Source organism: Procambarus clarkii, chromosome 46, assembly GCF_040958095.1.
Source record: "Procambarus clarkii isolate CNS0578487 chromosome 46, FALCON_Pclarkii_2.0, whole genome shotgun sequence".
Classification (NCBI taxonomy): domain Eukaryota; kingdom Metazoa; phylum Arthropoda; class Malacostraca; order Decapoda; family Cambaridae; genus Procambarus; species Procambarus clarkii.
The window spans coordinates 29967213-29991370 of NC_091195.1; the positions used below are offsets into that span (position 1 = coordinate 29967213).

General features: G+C 38.6%; 1 protein-coding gene and 1 long non-coding RNA gene across 3 annotated transcripts in view; both read right to left on the reverse strand.

Annotated features, from left to right (window-relative positions):
• The window catches only part of LOC123770548 (methylthioribose-1-phosphate isomerase), a 177077-nt gene extending 170906 nt beyond the window's left edge, over positions 1 to 6171 (reverse strand). The window contains exon 1 of one of the 2 annotated variants that reach the window (XM_069301891.1): positions 5875 to 6171. In XM_069301891.1, coding sequence (XP_069157992.1) covers positions 5875 to 6006 — 132 coding nt within the window. In that variant the 5' untranslated portion in view covers positions 6007 to 6171. The remainder of the gene's footprint in view (positions 1 to 5874) is intronic. The other variant, XM_045762558.2, reaches the window with a different exon arrangement.
• A 13995-nt stretch (positions 6172 to 20166) lies between these two features.
• Positions 20167 to 23122, reverse strand: LOC138350523 (uncharacterized). The gene is made up of 2 exons (XR_011222154.1): positions 22677 to 23122; positions 20167 to 20753 (listed from the first exon to the last, which is right to left on the reverse strand). It is a non-coding gene; the product is annotated as an uncharacterized lncRNA (long non-coding RNA).
• Positions 23123 to 24158: the final 1036 nt, after the last annotated feature.

The window sequence follows — 24158 nt, forward strand, 5'->3', positions numbered from 1 at the left end:
AGTACTAATACCCTGTGGAGGACAAAATAGAGAAAATAATGAGTGGAAGAAAAGTATGAGCGGTTACTAGGTCCAGGTCCCCTCTCTCCAGACACTAGTGGCTTGAAAAAATTATTTACAGTATTGTTTGGTAAAATGACTCCACAACAATCACCAGAGCATCAGTATACATTCTATGAAGATATAATAGGTAGGTAGGTAAATGAAAAACATTTGTGACCAAAATTTTCAACATCCTGGTACATGTCACTTAAAAAAAATCATAAGGGAAATATTTTATTCAACAAAAATTTTAAAATAAAATTTTACTCCTTTCAGAAATATGAAGGATTTCCCAAAGTTCAGGATGACAGACCAGAAGACACCTAGGAAGGGTAATATGATGTGTTCAGACAATGTTGCAAAACATGATGCATCTTCAGGTTCCTGATAGGAATGTTAAAACTCTGCAACACCTTGGAAACATTGAACAACAAAAGAAATACATAACTCTTGTATATATAAATAAAAAAAATGGTAGAGTGAGAGAGGTTATCTCATTGATGGCTATATATTCGTGTCTGTCACTAAGATAGGATCGAATATAGTTCAGGGCAAGGCCTCGGATTCCGTAATGGTGGAGTTCAAGTAAGAGGTAGTTATGGTTAACAGTATGGCATACTAGAGCTTTGTTGAAAAGCAGAGCTATAGGTGGCACAAGGGCATGGGAGGCACTCTTATATACCATAGATGGTATTTTACTTATGTTCCCAGCTTTGGTATATAGTAAGTGAACGATGGACACAACATCTGTCGGGCTGACTGGTGAAAGGAGAAGAGAGATACAGTACTATGCCTAAAGCCACTAGTACGCACAGTTGCACAATCTGCAACTAGACAGCGGACCTTTTTTATATAGAATTTTTGGGACTAATTCCTAGGGGGCTTGGCTTACTAGCCTAACTCCTCTAAGTGGTATTCCCATTTTATACTAAATTACTATTTGTAAACAAGCCCCCAGGACCCCATAACCGGGTGTGGAGAGGGCAGCCTGGGACCCCATACCCGAGTGTGGTGAGGGCAACCTGGGACCCAATACCTGAGTGGGGAGGGCAGCCGGGTCTGTCTAATTACCCAAAGCTACCCAAAATTACTCAAAGCCTCACAAAGCTTCCTAGCATTATGTTAGTAATGAATAAATATAACATTTATTCATTATAATGTTGGTGCTGAATGTAGAACATGAAAAACATATTTTTACTCTGAAAAAGTATCATTTTATAACGAAATTAGACGAAAATAAGAAGATGGTGACGCCAAAGCAAGTCAACAGTCCAAGCGACAATGTTTGCTGGCATATGAGCCTCCAGTACCTACCTAACCTAATCAACCTACCCAAACCTAACCTTACCTAACTTTTATTTATTTATTTATTTATTTATATATTTATTTATATACAAAAAGGTACATTGGGTTTGTGAGAATACATAGCATGGTAATTTACAATCTTGTAAAGCCACTAGTATGCGCAGCATTTTGGGTAGGTCCTTAATTTAATCTAACAGATAATTTTAAGTAGATAAATTCTAGCAGAATTAATAAAATAACAGATACATTGCAAGAAAGAAAAAAAATGAGATGAGAGAGATTAGTAGGTATATTAAAGCTCTGATTAATTGCACTGACAGCTTGATTGGTAATTTAAACGAAGATTAATAGGCACCATACAGCAAATTGAAAGCACATAGAAGACAGCAATGATCAAAATGGTAAAGTTGTTTGGAATGGGTACATGAAGATTGGGAGATTGGGTAGCACTAGACAGTGCAATTTTAAAGCAACAAGGTAGAAAACTATAAAGATGAAATTAGGTACTTTTTAGTTTTGTTTTTGAATGATGCAAAAGTTGGACAGCTTTTCAATTCATTAGGGAGTGAGTTCCATTGACTAGGTCCCTTTATTTGCATAGAGTGTTTGCACAGATTAAGTTTGACTTTGGGGATATCAGAGAGATATTTATTTCTGGTGTAGTGATAATGTGTCCTATTACAACTGTCCAGGGAGAGTTTCAGAGCAGGATTTGCATTTAAGAACAGGGTTTTGTAAATGTAGTTGATACAAGAGAATAAGTGGAGTGAGATTATGTTTAGCATGTTTAGGGAGTTAAACAAGGGGGCTGAGTGCTGTCTGAAAGCAGAATTTGTTATTATTCTGATAGCAGATTTTTGCTGGGTGATGATGGACCTGAGGTGGTTTGCAGTGGTTGAACCCCATGCACAGATACCATAATTAAGATAGAGATAGATTAGTACATAATATAGTGAGATGAGAGCAGAGTTAGGTACATAGCATCTGATTTTGGAGAATATACCAACTGTTTTAGAGACTTTCTTAGTTATGTGTTGTATGTGGTGCTGAAGTTGAGTCTCTTGTCTAGGAATAGGCCAAGAAACTTTCCATCATTTTTACTACTAATGTTAACATTGTCTATCTAAAGCTGAATTGCATTTGTTGATTTGCTTCCAAATAAGATGTAGTAGGTCTTTTCTATGTTAAGTGTTAGTTTGTTGGTTGACATTCATAAGTGGACTTTTTTAGTTCATTATTAACAACATTATTTAGTGTATGTGGGTTGGAGTTAAGAGTAGATGAGGGTAGTATCATCAGCAAACAATATAGGTTTCAGAATGTTAGTGACATAAAGGCAGATCATTGATGTATATAAGAAATAGGAGAGGTCCCAAAATGCTGCCCTGTGACTCTCCAATGGTTATTGGTAGAGTGGGAGAGGTTATATCATTGATGGCTACACAATGGTATCTATCACTAAGATAGGATTGAATATAGTCCATGGCATGGCCTCGGATTCCATAATGATGGAGTTTATGTAGGAGGTAGTTGTGATTAACAGTATCAAAGGCCTTTCTCAGGTCAATGAAGAGTCCAATCGGAAACTCATTTTTGTCAAGGGCTGAGTAAATGATATCAAGGAGACTAATAATTGCATCATTGGTACTCTTTTGGGAGCGGAAGCCATACTGACAGGGGCTGAGTATGTCGAATTTTACGAGATAGGAGTAGAGCTGTTTGTAGATAATTTTTTCAAATATTTTGATAGTATGGGTAGGTTTGATATTGGTCTATAATTGTTTATGTCTGCCAGATTACCTCCTTCTATGAACTGGCATTACTCTTTGTTTTTTTAAGGATATCAGGTAAGGTATGACACTAATGATTTGTTGAATAGCAGAGCTATGGGTGGCGTAAGGGCATGGGAGGCGCTCTTGTATACAATGGATGGGATTTCACTAATGTTCCCAGCTTTGTTTATTAGTGAGTGCCCGAAACGCTAAGCGTACTAGTGGCTGTACAAGAATGTACAAAGAATGTATGTACATCTGTCAGGCTGACTGGTGAAAGGAGAAGAGAGTTTGGATAGCTGCCTGAGAGATGTGTGTTGATGTGTGTCTGGGTCTGTGGGATTTTACTGGCAAGGTTAGCACCAACCGATGAAAAGAAGCTATTAAATTCATTTGCCATTTCTAAATCAGTTGAGGGTGTATAGCCATCCTTAGTGTTATCTGGTTGTGGGAGTGTTGTTTAGTTCCTAGGATATTAGAGATGGTATTCCATGTGCTTTTCATGTTGCCTTGTGCTTCTTTGAATCTAGTCTCATAATATGAAAGTTTAGCTTTTCTTATGATAACTAAAAACTAAAACTGAACTAAACCTAACATATCCAAACATAACTTAACACTTTCGCGCTTTATATTAGAGATAACTCGTCACTGGTTTTTCTTACGATTCCGCATAACTGCCTACTTTTCTCGTCAATCGAAAAAATATTTCTATAAATTCCATTTTTTAACCGAAATGGATGGGGATACTTTTGTTTTGTAGAGAATTTATTTGCAAATTTTTTGGTACCAGAATGAATATTATATCACATAAACTTCTATGAGTAAAAAATACACAAAGTATGTTTGGGGGTGTGGCGAGCGTGTGGCAGTGGGTTCCCTTTAGCCGTTGATATATCCAACACGTGGGAAATATTTGTATGTGTTATGTATATGTCTGTGTAGGGAATTTTACTGCGATCACTGTCATACAAATTATAAAATGTTTCAACAAGTATAAACATGACAAACATCAAACGAACGAAAACAATGCGTTCGTTTCTGCCGCGAACGCATACTGAGCGACGTGGTTCTATATTTGGCGCTTCTCTTACACACGCTTTGTACCAATGTTATACAGTTCATCTTATAGAAAATTTTATTGCGAACACATTGGTATAAAAAAGAAATACATACATAGAAAAGTAGGGTCAGGAAACGTATAAACTTTCCAAGCATGATTTCCCCCCTGTGTTTTCGCCAGTGCGCTCGCGGCTAACTACTCTCCACTTCACACACTCTTGCGGGTGGGCAATTACCTATATTAAACATTCATATGCATATGTCCGTGTAGAGAATTTTATTGCGATTCCAATGATACCAAAATTAGCGATGTAGGACAACTGTAGGCTTCGCAACCATTAAGAAAGTGGAAACATTTTGTTGCTGTTTGGCGCTCTCGGCGAGTGATCTGCATAGTTTTTTATTTGGTGTTGATACTCCTTATGCTTGGGCGGCATTTTATAGGTATGCTCTTATAGACAATTTCATTGCGAATACAGTGATACCAAATTTAAATACGTGCGCCTTCAATTATTGTCAGGACAGTCAAAAGAGTGTACACTTTTTCGGTCTTACCGCGTAGGCGCGCGAAGTGCCGAAAGCATCTGGGGTATTTTTTTTTTTTGAGCGCCGAGAGCGCGAAAGTGTTAATATAACCTCTAGCCAACAATATATCTTGAATAATTTGTTCATCTTGGATAAGTCGCTCCACAACATTGTCGCTTAGATCATCGACTTCCTATGGGTTCCTTCCTAACCTAAGGACCTCTCATGCCACTTGGTTTCGTCTAATTTTGTTATAAATTTATACTATTTCAGAGTAAAAATGTTTTTTCATGTTCTACATTCAACACCAACAATATACTGAGTAAATATATCATATTTCTTCATTACTTACGTAGTGCTAGGAAGGTTTGGGTAGCTTTGAGTAAATTCGGGTAGCTTTGGGTAATTAGACGAACCGGGGCAGCCTGGGACCCCGGTCCCAGCCCATACCTGAGTGTGGTGAGGGCAGCCTGGGACCCCATACCTGAGTGGTGAGGGCAGCCTGGGACCCCATACCTGAGTGTAGTGAGGGCAGCCTGGGACCCCATACCAGAGTGGTGAGGGCAGCCTGGGACCCCATACCAGAGTGGTGAGGGCAGCCTGGGACCCCATACCCGAGTAGTGAGGGCAGCCTGGGACCCCATACCTGAGTGTAGTGAGGGCAGCCTGGGACCCTATACCAGAGTGGTGAGGGCAGCCTGGGACCCCATACCAGAGTGGTGAGGGCAGCCTGGGACCCCATACCAGAGTGGTGAGGGCAGCCTGGGACCCCATACCTGAGTGTAGTGAGGGCAGCCTGGGACCCCATACCAGAGTGGTGAGGGCAGCCTGGGACCCCATACCAGAGTGGTGAGGGCAGCCTGGGACCCCATACCCGAGTAGTGAGGGCAGCCTGGGACCCCATACCTGAGTGTAGTGAGGGCAGCCTAGGACCCTATACCAGAGTGGTGAGGGCAGCCTGGGACCCCATACCAGAGTGGTGAGGGCAGCCTGGGACCCCATACCAGAGTGGTGAGGGCAGCCTGGGACCCCATACCCGAGTAGTGAGGGCAGCCTGGGACCCCATACCTGAGTGTAGTGAGGGCAGCCTGGGACCCCATACCTGAGTGTAGTGAGGGCAGCCTGGGACCCCATAACCATAAGCGGCCCGTATAGGCCTAGGTAGGCCTACCTGCATCTTGTTGATGACCTGCCAGCCCTCGTCAACACTGGTGACGGTGATGTACTTGGACTCCATGGGCAGCAGCAGCTGATCAAGGACCAGTAGCTTCTTATCCTGCCATTTTATTGCCTGGAGTGTCATGTCTCAGGTGTAGGCAGGTGTGGACGACAGAGGTGGTGGCGTAGACAAGTATAGACACGTGTAGACGGGTGTAGACAGGTGTAGAAGAGGGTAGACAGGTGTCTCCCGGGGCTGTGGCCGGCCCGTCACTGTATGACAGGTTCGCTCAGTCAAATATTTTTTCCTCCACGGCCCGCTGTCATATGACAACATGAAGCCACACTCTATAACAGAATTAAGGTACTCGAAGAAGGTTTTTATGACACAATAACCGTCTTCAGGTGGTAAGTCAATGTAATATAGTCATAAAATAGTGTTTGCATGTGAGTGTTGGCATGGTCAGAGGCTTGGAGCTATTAGCGCTAGTGGGAGCATGACGTCACAAACTTGAGGCAAAGATGCTGCCATGGCACCTGTATTTATCTGAATTTACCAGTGGGTCACTAGCATTCTAGTGGCCTTGACGAGGGCAGGAAGCCGGCGGCTTGTCAGAGTTTCCACCCATTTGTCCTGATGATTCTTTAAAGCTGAATTTTAAATTTCAACAGTTTTGGTGTTTACGGCTTCAGCGGGTAGGCTGTTCCACGGGTTGGAACCCATGGAACGGCCTACCCGCCGTACGTATGAATTTTGGTTTAAAGTTTCTATGGGATCCGCCATGTCATGCCTGGTTTGCAGTGTTGTTAGCCCTGCGGCACTCACCCATTCCTGATACGAGAGATGACTTAGTTCAGGAATGATTTTTGTTGCCCAGTGCTGAACTTTCTGCAGAGCAGCTAAATCCTTTTGAAGCTGAGGTCTTCTTGCCTGGATTACCTGAATTTACCTGAGGGCTACTAACACTAGTGGCCTCGACGAAGACAGGAAGCTGACGGCTTGTCAACGGTCCCCCCCCCCATTGCCCTGATGATTGCCTTAGTCTTAGCCATTGATTGATTGCCATTGCCATTAGTGAGTGCCATGTGCCAATTAGAGTGAGTGCCAATTAGTGCCATGATTGCCATTGCCTTAGTGATTGTGGTATATCTGAAAACCTGAACCCGACCGATGCCAGTACTTAAAATAACTCTTTCAGTGCCTGAGCCTAACCTAACTTAATCTAACTTTGTCTAAGGTGCTGCCTCTGCCTTACCATTTACCTAATGTTCTCTCATTCATATAATTTCCTAAATAATCCTTCAAGTCTCCATGCACTTATGCAAGCATCTACCTCAGTTTCATTGTAAAATTTTACTCTTAAATCTAATCTTACCTTATTTCATTTAAATTGTAAATTTAATTGAATTGATCTATGTCATTTATTGAAATCAATTATTGATCTCATTTTGTTCTTTTAATTAAGTTCATTCTAATTATAGGTTAAAACTAAGCTAATTAAAATTTATTATCTTTAAGATTATTTTACTTCACAATTATCATTTGTCAAATTTTTTTATATACAATACAATACAATACAATTTTATTTAGGTAAGGTACATACATACAATAAATATTTACAAGGATTGTTTAACTTATAGGTATAGCTAGTACATACAATGCCTAAAGCCACTATTACGCAAAGCGTTTCGGGCATGATAAACTTAAATGACAAGCTTAATACTAATTGAGCATAATGAGTAGAATGAAAACAAGAAATGAAAACATAGATGAAAAAGCAGCACAAATACAATTATGTCGACAAACAGCGCTCTTTAAAGAAAAAAACAGACATTGGTTGACAATAGAAGGGTAAGGTAGGTTACAGGGAATTTATTAGGTATAGCTTCGCTTTTAACTTAAACTGGTTGAGAGAGGTACAGTCTTTAACATGGTTGGGAAGGTCATTCCACATTCTGGGCCCCTTGATTTGTAGAGCATTTCTAGTTTGATTAAGTCGTACTCTAGGAATATCAAAACTGTATTTATTTCTGGTGTGATGCTCATGGGTTCTGATACAACCTTCTATGAAGCTTTTGAGATCAGGATTGGCATTATAGTTTAGCGTTTTATATATGTATAATACACATGAGAGAATGTGGAGTGACTTAATGTCTAACATATTCAGAGATTTAAGTAGGGGTACCGAGTGATGTCTGGGGCCAGAATTGGATATTGTCCTAATAGCAGCTTTGTGTTGAGTAATTAGAGGACGTAAGTGATTGATATATTTTATATATATTCATCTTAACAGTCTCTACTGATTTTTTTGTTCTCTCCACCAAACTTGTGTATCCTCCATGGCTATCTAGTGACCTTTATTCTACCTCTAATTGTTTCAATTCTTTTGTTTACTTGCATTTATTGTTGTGTTTTGCCATAATTATTCTCTAATTTTAGCAGACTCAATACTTTGTAAGCTCTTATTGTATTGTTATATTATTATATTGCTGTGTTTTGCTATAATAACTTTCTATTTTACAGCAGATTTAGTTTTCATCTGTTCCTGAAATTGCTTATCTTATTGTATCGTGACATTATCTTATCTATATGCTTACTGATATTGATCCAGATCGAAATCTTCTGTCCCATATCCACACAAATCAGCACATTGATCATCATTATTGCAGGTATTACACAACAAATCTTGCAAAAAACAAACTCCTAAATAGCACCTGCTTATCAGTTTACAACCAAAATGTTAGGTCACTTGGTAAACATTTTGATGATATAAATGCACTTCTTACAGCACTAGGTACTAAATTATCTTTCATCATTTTAACAGAAACTTGGCTAAGTAATGACTATACCCAACTCTACAATTTAGCTGGTTATAAAGCCATTCATAACTGCAGGCCTAATAAAAAAGGTGGCGGTACAGCTATATATTACAAAGATACCTTCACTTGCAATAGTGTCATTAGTGATAGAGACGACTATTGTGAATATACCTTTGCCAAGTTCTCCAGTAAATCCCTTAAATCCTCCCTGATAATCGGTGCCATCTATAGATTTCCTAATACCAACATAGCTTTATTCTCTGACAATGTAAGGAATCTTATCATAAATAACAATCTCAACAAAAATCACATCATTCTGGGATGTGATTTCAAAATTGATCTGGGTCTTCAAAACAACCCTCAAGTTGACTATTTCCGTAGTAGCATGCACTCCTGTATGCTAATCCCCACAATCACCAAGCCCACCCGAGTCACTCAAACATCTGCCACTACCCTGGATCACCTATGGACTAATATAACAGCTCCCCTTACATCTGGGGTAATTTATGACAGAACAACTATACAATACAATACAATACAATTTTATTTAGGTAAGGTACATACATACAATAAATATTTACAAGGATTGTTTAACTAATAGGTATAGCTAGTACATACAATGCCTAAAGCCACTATTACGCAAAGCGTTTCGGGCATGATAAACTTAAATGACAAGCTTAATACTAATTGAGCATAATGAGTAGAATGAAAACAAGAAATGAAAACATAGATGAAAAAGCAGCACAAATACAATTATGTCGACAAACAGCGCTCCTTAAAGAAAAAAACAGACATTGGTTGACAATAGAAGGGTAAGGTAGGTTACAGGGAATTTATTAGGTATAGCTTCGCTTTTAACTTAAACTGGTTGAGAGAGGAACAGTCTTTAACATGGTTGGGAAGGTCATTCCACATTCTGGGCCCCTTGATTTGTAGAGCATTTCTAGTTTGATTAAGTCGTACTCTAGGAATATCAAAACTGTATTTATTTCTGGTGTGATGCTCATGGGTTCTGATACAACCTTCTATGAAGCTTTTGAGATCAGGATTGGCATTATAGTTTAGCATTTTATATATGTATAATACACATCAGAGAATGTGCAGTGACTTAATGTCTAACATATTCAGAGATTTAAGTAGGGGTACCGAGTGATGTCTGGGGCCAGAATTGGATATTGTCCTAATAGCAGCTTTGTGTTGAGTAATTAGAGGACGTAAGTGATTTTGGGTAGTAGAGCCCCAAGCACAAATACCATAGTTGAGATATGGATAGATAAGGGAGTAATAGAGAGTCACCAGGGCAGGGCCCTGACCACTGACCACTGACCACTGACCACTATCCTACTTTCCTCATAGCAAACATTGACACATCACCACCAGAAACCAAAAAACTTTCATTCAGGCTACATAGTGAATCAGCTTTAGGTAATCTCTCTAATGCACTCCACAATATTAACTGGGAATCTGAATTTAATAATTCACAGGATATAAACTCATCAACTAACCTCTTTCTCTCCAAAACTCTAAGCCTCTACAACAGTCACTGTCCCCTCCTTACCAAACAAGTAACTGATAAAAGAAAAAATAACCCGTGGCTCACAAGTGGCATAATTAAATCAATCAACAAAAAACATGAATACGAAAAGAAATTTAGGAGTGGCCTAGTTTCAATGGAAGTAGTTAAAAGGTACTCGTCAGTGCTTACCAGTATCATAAGAAAAGCAAAACTTTCATATTATGAGACTAGATTCAGAGAAGCAAAAGGCAACATGAAAAGCACATGGAATACCATCTCTAACATCCTGGGAACTAAACAACACTCCCAAAACCAGATAACACTCTCTAAGGATGGCCTTACACTGTCATCTGACTTAGAAATGGCGAATGAATTTAATAGTCTTTTCATCGATTGGTGCTAACCTTGCAAGTAAAATCCCACAGACTCAGACACATATCAACACATATCTCTCAGGCAGCTATCCAAACTCTCTTCTCCTCTCACCAGTCAGCCCGTCAGATGTTGTGTCCATTATACACTCACTAAAAACCAAAGCTGGGAACATCAGTGAAATCCCATCCATTGTATACAAGAGCGTCTCCCATGCCCTTGCGCCACCTATAGCTCTGCTGTTCAACAAATCCCTTGAGTGTCATACCTTCCCTGATATCCTTAAAAAAGCAAGAGTAACGCCAGTTCATAAAGGAGGTAATCCATCAGACATAAACAACTATAGACCAATATCGAACCTACCCATACTATCAAAAATATTTGAAAAAATTATCTACAAACAGCTCTACTCCTATCTCGTAAAATTCGACATTCATAGCCCCTGTCAGTTTGGATTCCGCTCTCAAAAGAGTACCAACGATGCAATTATTAGTCTCCTTGATATAATTTACTCAGCTCTTGACAAAAATGAGTTTCCAATTGGACTCTTCATTGACCTGAGAAAGGCCTTTGATACTGTTAATCACGATTACCTCTTAAGTAAACTCCATCATTATGGAATCCGAGGCCATGCACTGAACTATATCCAATCCTATCTTAGTGATAGACAGCAATGTGTAGCCATCAATAATATAATCTCTCCCATTCTACCAATAACTGTTGGAGTGCCACAGGGCAGCATCTTGGGACCTCTTCTTTTTCTTATATACATTAATGATCTGCCTAATGTCTCTAACATTCTGAAACCTATTTTGTTTGCTGATGATACTACCCTCATCTACTCCAACCCCAACCCACATACACTAAATGGTGTTGTTAATAATGAACTAAAAAAAGTCCACTTATGGATGTCAACCAACAAACTAACACTTAACATAGAAAAGACCTACTACATCCTATTTGGAAGCAAATCTACAAATGCAATTCAGCTTCAGATTGACAATGTAAACATTAGCAATAAGAATGATGGAAAGTTTCTTGGCATATTCCTAGACAAGAGACTCAACTTCAGTACCCACATACAACACATAACTAAGAAAGTCTCTAAAACAGCTGGTATACTCTCCAAAATCAGATATTATGTTCCTAACTCTGCTCTCATCTCTCTATATTATGCACTAATCTATCCCTATCTCAACTATGGTATCTGTGCATGGGGTTCAACCACTGCAAACCACCTCAAGTCCATCATCATTCAGCAAAAATCTGCTATCAGAATAATATCAAATTCTGCTTTCAGACAACACACAGCCCCCTTGTTCAACTCCCTAAACATGCTAAACATAATCTCACTCCACAAATTCTCTTGTGTCAACTACATTTACAAAACCCTGTTCTTAAATGCAAATCCTTGTCTGAAACTCTTCTTGGACAGATGTAATAGGACCCATTATCACCACACCAGAAATAAATATCTCTTTGATATCCCCAGAGTTAAACTTAATCTGTGTAAACACTCTATGCAAATAAAGGGACCCAGTTTATGGAACTCACTCCCTACTGAATTGAAAAGCTGTCCAACTTTTACATCATTCAAAATCAATACTAAAAAGTACCTAATTTCATCTTCATAGTTTTTCACTTTTTGCCTTAAAATTGCACTGTATCAATTGCTACCCAATCTCCCAACCTTTATGTTCCCAATTTGAACATCTTTACCATTGTGATCATTGCTGTTTTCTTATATGTGCTGCCAATCTGTTGTATGGTGTTTATAAATCTTGTTTATCTGTATCTTTTGCTACCAGTCTCCCAATCTTTATGTACCCAATCTGAACATCTTTACCATTGTGATCATTGCTGTCTTATATGTGCTGTCAATCTGCTGTTTGGTGTCTATTAACTTTGTTTAAATTACTAATCAAGCTGTCAATGTAATTAATCAGAGCTTTAATATAACAATGTGCTTTAATATACCTACTTATCTCTCTCATCTCATTTTTCTCTTGTAATGTATCTTATCATTTATCAATTCTGATTGAAATTACCTACTTAAAATTATCTGCTAGATTAAGGACCTGCCCGAAACGCTGTGCGTACTAGTGGCTTTACAAGAATGTAAATACTGTACTATCCAATGTATTCTCACAAACCCAATGTACCTTCTTGTATATATATAAATAAATAAATAAATAAATAAATGATATTTTCCAGTTGGATTGTAAAGTTAAACAGTGTTTTGGCACTTATGGCTTCAGTGGGTAGGCAGTTCATTGGTGTATTTTTTTATTTTTATGTATTTATATATATATACAAAAGTTCTTACATTCTTGTAAAGCCACTAGTACGCATGTAATCTTAGACACATATGTAACTGGGTAATTATAAGTAATTAGTAAGGTTAATTATTTAGGAATACTTGTGCATAGGTAATATGCACCCTTCGTCATTATTGGTAAGTGCACCATTTATAATTCTGGGATGACTTTTCTAACCTTGTATATATTATTAATGTACCACTATATTCAGGTGCATGTGACCCTACTTAAGTGGAATATGTATACAAGTAAAGCTTTTGATACAGTGCCACATGAAAGACTGATTAAAAAGATAGATTCTCATGGTATTGGGGGGTGCTATATTAAAACTCAAATTAAAAAATTCAAATGTTTATTCAGGTAAAGTACATACATACAAGGTGTGATACAAATATTGATGAATTTATGATGGCAATAAATCCTCTAATCAAATAAATCTCAGAATAAACAGTACTCAAATTTGTAACAAAATAGATGGCAAATTCCTTGGCGTTCTCATTGACCACAGGCTGAAATTCCAGGGACACATTCTAAATATATAAAAAAAATTTCAAAAACTGTTGGCATTCTTTCTAAGATCAGATATTATGTACCCCGCCCTGCCCTGGTGATGCTCTATTACTCCCTCATCTATGCATATCTCAACTATGGTATTTATGCTTGGGGTTCTACTACCCGAAATCATTTACATCCTCTAATTACTCAACTCAAGGCTGCTATTAGGACAATATCCAACTCTAGCCCCAGGCATCACTCGGTACCCCTACTCAAATTTCTGAATATGTAAGACATTAAGTCACTGCACATTCTCTCATGTGTATTATACATATATAAAATGCTGAACTGTAATGCCAATCCTGACCTCAAAAGCTTCATTGAAGGTTGTAACAGAACCCATGAGCACCACACCAGAAACAAATACAGTTTTGATATTCCAAGAGTACGACTTAATCAAAACTAGAAATGCTCTAAAAATCAAGGGACCCAGAATGTAGAATGACCTTCCCAATCATGTTAAAGACTGTACCTCTCTCAACCAGTTTAAGATAAAACTAAGCACTACCTAATTAATTCCCCTGTAACCACCTTACCCCTTTAATGTCAACCCGTGTCTGTTATTTTTAAACAATGCTGTTTGTCGACCAAATTGTATTTTTGTTTTTTTTCTGCCGTGTTCCCCCCTTTTTTATTTTTATATTTTCTCAACACATTTTATACTTTAATCTCAATTAGTATTAAGTTTTAGTCTTTAGTGTTTTTCCTGCCCGAAACGCTTTGTGTAATAGTGGCTTTAGGCATTGTATGTACTAGCTCTATCTATAAATTCATCAATTATTGTATCACCCCTTGTATGCATGTATTTTACCTAAATAAACATTTGAATTTGAATTTAGAACCCCAAGCACAAATACCATAGTTGAGAAAAGGATAGATGAGAGAGTAATAGAATGTCACCAGGGCAGGGTGAGGTACATAATATCTGATCTTAGAAAGAATGCCAACAGTTTTTGAAACTTTTTTAGATATATTTAGAATGTGTCCCTAGAAATTCAGCTTGTGGTCAATGAGAACGCCAAGGAATTTGCCATCTACTTTGTTACAAATTTGGGTATTGTTAATCCTGAGATTTATTTGATTTGAGGATTTATTGCCAAACAAAATATAGACAGTTTTGTCAATATTGAGGGTGAGTTTGTTGGCAGTTAGCCAAAGATGGACTTTATTTAGCTCAGTATTCACTGTGACATTTAGAGTAAGTGGGTCAGGACTGGAGTAAATGAAGGTTGTGTCGTCAGCAAATAGAATTGGTTTGAGGTGTTGGGAGGCATTTGGAAGGTCATTAATGTACATGAGAAAGAGAAGAGGGCCAAGTATGCTGCCCTGAGGAGCACTAATGTTGATGCAAACTAGAAATGCTCTACAAATCAACGGACCCAGAATGTGGAATGACCTCCCCAATCATGTTAAAGACTGCACTCTCTCAACCAATTTAAGATAAAAATGAAGCACTAAATAATAAATTCCCTGTAACATACCTTACCCCTGTATTGTCAACCCATGTCTGTTTTTTTTTTTTTTTAACACCGCTGTTTGTCGACCTAATTATATTTGTGCTACTTTTTCAGCCATGTTCCCCCCTTTCTTATTTTTATTTTTATTTGTTCTCAACACATTTTTACTTTAAACTCAATTAGTATTAAGTTTTATTCGTTAATATTCTTCCTGCCCAAAATGCTTTGCGTAATAGTGGCTTTAGGCATTGTATGTACCAGCTCTATCTATAAACCTAGCAATTTTTTTAAAAATCTCTTGTATGTATGTACCTTACCTGAATAAACATTTATTTATTTATTTACTTATTTATTTATTTATAATTTATTATTATAATTTATTGATAGAGCTAGTACATACAATGCCTAAACCTACTATTATGCAAAGCGTTTTGGGCAGGAAAAACACTAAAGACTAAAACTTAATACTAATTGAGATTAAAGTATAAAATGTGTTGAAAAAATATAAAAATAAAAAAGGGGGGAACATGGCAGAAAAAAAACAAAAATACAATTTGGTCGACAAACAGCATTGTTTAAAAATAACAGACACGGGTTGACATTTAAGGGGTAAGGTGGTTACAGGGGAATTAATTAGGTAGTGCTTAGTTTTATCTTAAACTGGTTGAGAGAGGTAGTCTTTAACATGATTGGGAAGGTCATTCTACATTCTGGGTCCCTTGATTTGTAGAGCATTTCTAGTTTGATTAAGTCAAACTCTTGGAATATCATAAAGGTATTTGTTTCTGGTGTGGTGGACATGGGTTTTGTTACAACCTTCAATGAAGCTTTTAAGGTCAGGATTGGCATTACAGTTCAGCGTTATATATATATATATATATATATATATATATATATATATATAATATATATATAATATATATATATATATATATAATATAATATATAATATATATATAATATATATATATATATATTATATATATATATATATATATATATATATATATATATATATATATATATATATATATATTATAATAATAATACATATGAGAGGATGTGCAGTGACTTAATATCTAACATATTCAGAAATTTGAGTAGGGGTACCGAGTGATGTCTGGGGCCAGTTGGATATTGTCCTAATAGTAGCTTTGTGTTGAGTAATTAGAGGACGTTATCTTGAGATGATTTCGGGGCTTTTTTAGTGTCCCCGCGGCCCGGTCCTTGACCAGGCCTCCACCCCCAGGAAGCAGCCCGGACAGCTGACTAACACCCAGGTACCTATTTTACTGCTAGGTAACAGTGGCATAGGGTGAAAGAAACTCTGCCCATTGTTTCTCGCCGGCGCCTGGGGTCGAACCCAGAACCACAGGATCACAAGTCCAGTGTGCTGTCCGCTCGGCCGACCGGCTCCCTCGTAAATGATAAATGATTAACGTAAATGATTTTGGGTAGTAGAACCCCAAGCATAAATACCATAGTTGAGATAAGGATAGATGAGGGAGTAATAGAGCGTCACCAAGGCAGGGCTAGGTACATAATATCTGATCTTAGAAAGAATGCCAACAGTTTTGAAACTTTTTTTGATATATTTAGAATGTGACCCTGAAAATTCAGTTTGTGGTCAATGAGAATGCCAAGGAATTTGCCATCAATATTTTACAAATTTGGGTATTATTTATCCTGAGATTTATTTGATTTGAGGATTTATTGCCAAACAAGATAAAGAAAGTTTTGTCAATGTTGAGGGTGAGTTTGTTGGCAGTTAGCCAAAGATGGACTTTATTTAGCTCAGTATTCATTGTGCCATTAAGATCAAGTGGGTCAGGACTGGAATAAATGAAGGTTGTGTCGTCAGCAAATAGAATCGGTTTGAGATGTTTGGAGGCATTTGGAAGGTCATTAATGTAGATGAGAAAGAGGAGAGGGCCAAGTATGCTGCCTTGAGGAACACCAATGTTGATAGGTAGGGTGGGAGAAATTGAATTATTCACAGAAACATACTGGAGCCTGTCAGTAAGGAAAGATTTGATGTATTGCAGGGAGTGACCTCTGACTCCATAATGATATAATTTAAGAAGGTTTTGGTGGTTGACAGTGCCAAAAGCCTTACGTAGGTCCACAAATAACCCAACAGGGAACTCATTTTATCAAGAGCTGCATGTATACTAATAAGTGCATCGTTAGTTCTTTTTTTGGGTCTGAAGCCATATTGACAAGAGCTAAGTATATTGTGTTTGGCTAGATAAGAGTAAAGCTGCTTGTAGATTAGTTTTTCAAATATTTTTGACAAGTTTGGCAGGATTGATATAGATGTGTATTTGTTAACATCAGTGAGATCACCATATTTGTGGACAGGGATTACTCTCGCTTTTTTTTAGAATATCTGGAAAGGTTTGGAGTTCAATTGACTTGTTGAAGAGCAATGCAATAGCAGGAGCTAAAGATCTGGAGGCTTTTTTGTAAATTAAAGTTGGTATCTCCTCAAGGGCACTAGACTTGGTATTAAGGGAAAGGATTATTTCATTAACATCAGTGGAATTTGCAGGCGTTAGGTATAGAGACTGTGGATAGTTACCTGTAAAAAAGTCCTGAACATCAGTATTGGAAGATGGAATATCATTTGCAAGGGATGACCCAATGGAAGAGAAGAACCTATTGCACTCAATAGCAGTATCAGAGGCTGTAAGCTGACCATCGTTATTAGACAGGAGTATTGGTTTGTTATTTAAAATCTTCTTTGATCCCAATATTTGTGAAATTGTGCTCCATGTTTTCTTAATGTTGCCCTCTGTTTAGGTAAATTTATCTTTGTAGTATTTAATTTTGGCTCTTCTAATTATTTTAGATAGCAATGATGAGTAATTCTTTGAAAATTCTTTGGAGATGATTCCTAACCTATACTTTTTCTCAAGGTCATGTGTTTTATTAATGGATTTAAGTATTACCTTGTAAACCAAGGATTGTTTAGCATTTTAGTTGTTTTTTACAACTTGTTTAGTTTAGTTGCTTTAGTTGTTTAATTGTTTGTATGCAATTTTTACAATACTAGCAGCAGCAGCTATAAAATTGCCTATAGCAGTTGCCTATACAGTAGATTGATGAAGAAAAGGAACTTGGATTCAGAATCCACCACCCAATGAAAGTTGCCTAACAGGTGGGAGCATAAGTCAATAAAGCTAACCAAACCCTTGGAATAATCAAGTGTATCTTTGACTTTAAGGAAAAGAAGGTAGTGATTCAATTGTATAAATCTTAGCTAAATGAGTTTTGGGGGTACAGTCCCTGAGCCCGTTATGTGCCTCTGTAACCCTTTCCACTACTGCTCACAAGATGGGTACGGGATGCATAATAAGTGAACTAAACTAACTATATCTCTGGTGCATTTTGAGATATATACAAGAGTTGTTACATTCTTGTACAGCCACTAGTACGCGTAGCGTTTCGGGCAAGTCCTTAATCCTATGGTCCCTGGAATACGATCCCCTGCCGCGAAGAATCGTGTTTTCATCCAAGTACACATTTTACTGTTGCGTTAAACAGAGGCTACAGTTAAGGAATTGCGCCCAGTAAATCCTCCCCGGCCAGGATACGAACCCATGACATAGCGCTCGCGGAACGCCAGGCGAGTGTCTTACCACTACACCACGGAGACTGCATTTGGATTACTGTATCCAAGCATGGAGGCCCCATCTTCAGAAGGCCATAGCTGCTTTGGAGAAAGTGCAACACCATGCAACAAAAGTCATTCCAGAGCTAAGTTAACTCTCGTAGCAGTCCCCGTGGCATAGTGGTAAAACACTTACCTAGTGCTTCGCGAGCGCTTTGGCCTGGGTTTGTATCCTGGATGGGGAGGATTGACTGGGTGTCAATCCTTAACTGTAGCCTCTGTTCTCCCAGCAATGAATGGGTACCTGGTTGTTAAATACAGTACTGTCAAATTCAATTAAAAAATTCAAATGTTTATTCTGGTAAAGTACTGTACATACATACAAGAGGTTATACAAAAATTGATAGATTTATAGATAGAGCTAGTACATACAATGCCTAAAGCCACTATTACGCAAAGTGTTTCGGGCAGGAAAAACATTAAAGACTAAAACTTAATTCTAATGGAGATTAAAGTATAAAATGTGTTGAGGACAAATAAAAATAAAAAAGGGGGGAACATGGCAGAAAAAACAGCACAAATACAATTAGGTCGACAAACAGCGTTGTTTAAAAAAATAACAGACATGGGTTGACAAGATAGAGGTAAGGTAGGTTACAGGGAATTTATTAGGTAGTGCTTAGTTTTTATCTTAAACTAATTGAGAGAGGGACAGTCTTAACATGATTGGGAAGGTCATTCCACATTCTGGGTCCTTTGATTTGTAGAGCATTTCTAGTTTGATTAAGTCGTATTCTTGGAATATCAATTTGTAAAACTAAAAAAATTACAGCCAAACTGTAATTTGGCAGGTCATATTCTGGAGAAAAAATTAGGATTAAGGACCTTCCAAAAATGCTATGCATGCAAGTGGCTTTACATGTATATTATGTAAAGTTAATAGGGTCCTTGTAGTACAGTCAGGTGCGTTCTCAACGCACAATCGAGAATTCCGGGTTCGAATCCCAGGCAGGACAGAAATGGTTGGCCACATTGTTTTTCACCTAATGCTCTATTCACCTAGTAGTAAGTTGGTACTCAGGAGTTAGTCAGCTTGTTGTGAGGTTGCATCCTGGACAGGATCAGTAATTCCACCTGGGGAAAAGAGGGGGATTCGATATAAGCCTGTGTATGAATACACTCTGGCTTCCTGTCCCCCTGACACAATGAATTATTATTATATAAATACAGTACAAATAAAAAATAAAAGTATCAGGAACAGTTGAGGGCCAAGGCAAACTGCAATCAAGACGGGGCAGATCTCATCAAAACCTTTAAAATACTGAACAATTTGGGGATGTTAATCCAGACAATGTCTTCAAAAGATCAGATGTAACACAAATGAGGAGCTATGGTTTCAAGCTCAACAAGCCATAATGCAGGACTGAGAACAGGAGATGCTTTTTCACCCACAGAGTTAACCCAGAGAACCGCCGAAGCCGTAGATGCCAAAACTTTTTTTGAACTTTAAAGTACTTGTTACGGCCCTGCTGGGGCGTAACCGGGTTCTTTTCTGGTGTTATTAGAATTTGGGAATCCGGCCCAAGCTAGTAGAGGCTTTCAAGGGATGTGTTCCGTAACGCAAGGTAAATTAAAGGGGGAGGGATACAAATGCTCTGATTTATATATATATTCTCACCACCACCATATAAATAAATATATAACAATCACACAGGGTTTATAACTACACAAAAATATACAGAGTTGTCTTTCTCTGAAGACACAGAATGCTCCACGGTGCGCACTTTGAGTAGCCCTGGTTCCTTCCTCCGTGGCCCACAATGAATCCTCTTGGCTTCTCTCGGCGAATCTACCCTGGCCACAGGCCAGCCAAATCACAGTCCCACTGGGTGCTACGTCATGGAGGCCTTCAACCACAATCCAGCCTGTAGCTGGCAGGTTCCAATCAGCTCCGCTGTGTAGGCCACTCCACGACCGATACTAGGGTTGCGAGCCCTAGGCAGGAGCCTCGTGTGATTCCGCTGATCACTCTCCTCTCTCAGCACCACAGTGGCTAGTCTCTTCCACCAGCCAGCCCCGGATACAATGATTCCTGATACTGCCACGTCACAGGCAGACTAACACTCTCAACAGTGTTCGTCCGGGGGTGACTCACAGCTTCTTCAGAGCAAACTCGTGGAGAGACCTTGGCTGCCTTGGGTAGACTGATCCATCGTCAAATACAGCAGTCCCAGTTCGACTCTGTAATCAGACACGTCATTAGTACTGGGGCTAGGGAACCTCACTTACAGGCTTAGACACAAACGTTCACCTATCCACTCCATAGATAATAATAATAATAATAATAATAATACTGTAATAATATAATAATAATTTTTATTTAGGTAAAGGTACATACATAAAGAGATTTTACAAAGTTTGTTGGCTTATAGATAGAGCTAGTACATACAATGCCTAAAGCCACTATTACGCAAAGCGTTTCGGGCAGGAAAAAACACTAATGACTAAAGCTTAAAATTAATGGGTAAAAAGAATAAAATGTGTTGAGTACAAATAAAAATAGAGGTAAAAGAGGGGGGAACATTGTTGAAAAAGCAGCACAAATACAATTACAAATTATTACAGAAAATTACATTCAAGCAGCGTTGATTTGAAAAACAAAAAACAAAAACAAAAAACATACATGGGTTGACAACAGAGGGGTAAGGTAGGTTACAGGGAATTTATTAGGTATAGCTTCGTTTTTAACTTAAACTGGTTGAGAGAGGTACAGTCTTTAACATGGTTGGGAAGGTCATTCCACATTCTGGGCCCCTTGATTTGTAGAGCATTTCTGGTTTGATTAAGTCGTACTCTAGGAATATCAAAACTGTATTTATTTCTGGTGTGGTGCTCATGGGTTCTGTTACAACCTTCTATGAAGCTTTTGAGATCAGGATTGGCATTATAGTTTAGCGTTTTATATATGTATAATACACATCAGAGAATGTGCAGTGACTTAATGTCTAACATATTCAGAGATTTGAGTAGGGGTACCGAGTGATGTCTGGGGCCAGAATTGGATATTGTCCTAATAGCAGCATTGTGTTGAGTAATTAGAGGACGTAAGTGATTTTGGGTAGTAGAGCCCCAAGCACAAATACCATAGTTGAGATATGGATAGATAAGGGAGTAATAGAGAGTCACCAGGGCAGGGCGTGGTACATAATATCTGATCTTAGAAAGAATGCCCACAGTTTTTGAAACTTTTTTTGATATGTTTAGAATGTGTCCCTGGAAATTCAGCTTGTGGTCAATGAGAATGCCAAGGAATTTGCCATCTAATTTGTTACAAATTTGGGTATTGTTTATTTTGAGATTTATTTGATTAGAGGATTTATTGCCAAACAGAATATAGAAAGTTTTGTCAATGTTAAGGGTGAGTTTGTTGGCAGTTAGCCACAGATGGACTTTATTTAGCTCAGTATTTACTGTGGCATTTAGAGCAAGGGGATCAGGACTGGAGTAAATGAAGGTTGTGTCGTCAGCAAATAGAATTGGTTTGAGGTGTTGGGAGGCATTTGGAAGGTCATTAATGTAGATGAGAAAGAGGAGAGGGCCAAGTATGCTGCCCTGGGGAACACCAATGTTGATGGGTAGGGTGGGAGAAATTGTATTATTCACAGAAACACATTGGAGCCTGTCAGTAAGGTAGGATTTAAGGTATTGTAGGGAGTGTCCTCTGACACCATAATGATGTAATTTAAGAAGAAGGTTTTGGTGGTTGACAGTATCGAAAGCTTTACGCAGGTCCACAAATAACCCAACAGGGAACTCATTTTTATCAAGAGCTGTATGAATCGAGTTAAGCATACTAATAAGTGCATCGTTAGTGCTTTTTTTGGGCCTGAAGCCATATTGGCAAGGGCTAAGTATATTGAGTTTGGCTAGATATGAGTAAAGCTGCTTATAGATTAGTTTTTCAAAAATTTTTGACAAGTTTGGCAGGATTGATATAGGTCTGTAGTTGTTAACATCTGTGAGATCACCACATTTGTGGACAGGCGTTACTCTCGCTTTTTTAGAATATCTGGAAAGGTTTGGAGTTCAAGTGACTTGTTGAAGAGCAAAGCAATAGCAGGGGCTAAAGATCTGAGATGGCGTGCTGTCTAAGCACCACCTCACCAGAGGTCAGCAGCGGCTATGTTATGAGCTGATTAAGACGGGAACCCAGCCCCTGTGACCGGTATATCCCGTCCTCACTAGATGGGGTCGTCCATTTGGAGGGGGTTCCGGGAGCTGACTCACAGATGGCGTTGTCTTCACTGCTCCGTGCTACGACGCTGGACTCGGGTCCGTAACAGTACTGTACAGCTGGAAAAGATCATAAATTTTTTTCAAGATAAATCACCTTTGACAAACCACCAGCTTCCTGTCCTCATTGAGGCCACTAGTGTTAGTTCCTCTCAGGTAAACACAAGTAAACACAGGTAGTCATTCACTGCTTGAAGAAAACCCAGACATAATAGCACTCACAGAAACAAAGCTAACGAAAACCATAACAAATGCAGTGTTTCCACAGGACTATTGTGTTGTGAGGAAAGAGAGAGAAGGAAGAGGAGGTGGTGGTGTTACTCTGCTGGTAAGAAAAGGCTGGGATTTTGAGGAAATGGTTATTTAAGGCTGTGAAGGTTTCAGTGACTATATAACAGGTACAATAGCAACTGAAAGACAAAAATTGTAGTAGCAGTCATATATAACCTGCCACCAAATGACAGAAGACCCAGATAGGAATATGATAGAAACAACATGGCCACCATTAGCATAATAGAGAGAACAGCGTCTCTCGCTAGTAGGAATGGATCTGGACTACTAATCATGAGGGATTTCAACCACGGGAAGATTGATTGGGAGAACAGAGACCCGCATGGAGGACCAGATACATGGAGAGCTAAGCTGCTGGATGTGGCAACAAGAAACTTTCTTAGCCAGCATATCAAGGGACCGACAAGAATGAGAGGGGAGCATGAACCAGCTATGCTTGATCTGATATTAAACCTTAATGAGTGGGATATAAGGGAGGTTAAGATGGAAGCACCCTTAGGAATGAGTGATCACAGTGTATTGATCTTTGAGTACTTGGTAGAGCTAGGACTTATCTCCCCCAAAAAGAACTAGAAAACAAAAGACTGACATACCGAAAGGGGAATTATGAGGGGATGAGAAGTTTCCTAAGGGATATACCATGGGACACAGACCTCAGAGCTAAGTTGGTACAAGACATGATGGACTATGTCACCCAAAAGTGTCAGGAGGCAGTAAACAGGTTTATCCAGCCCAAAGGGAAAAAATCATAGAAGCAAAAGAAGAATCCATGATTTAACAGGGCATGTATGGAAGCAAAGGTACTGAACAAAAGGGCATGGAGGAACTTCCGAAATAACAGAACACCAGAAAGCAGAGAGAGATACCAGAGAACCAGGAATGAGCATGTCAGGGTGAGAAGGGAAGCAGAGAAAAATTATGAAAATGATATAGCAAGCAAAGCCAAGACCGATCCAAAGCTACTCTACAGTCACATCAGGAGGAAAACAACAGTAAAAGAACAGGTAATGAAACTTAGAACAGGCGAGGACAGGTATACAGAGAATGACAAAGAGGTGTGTG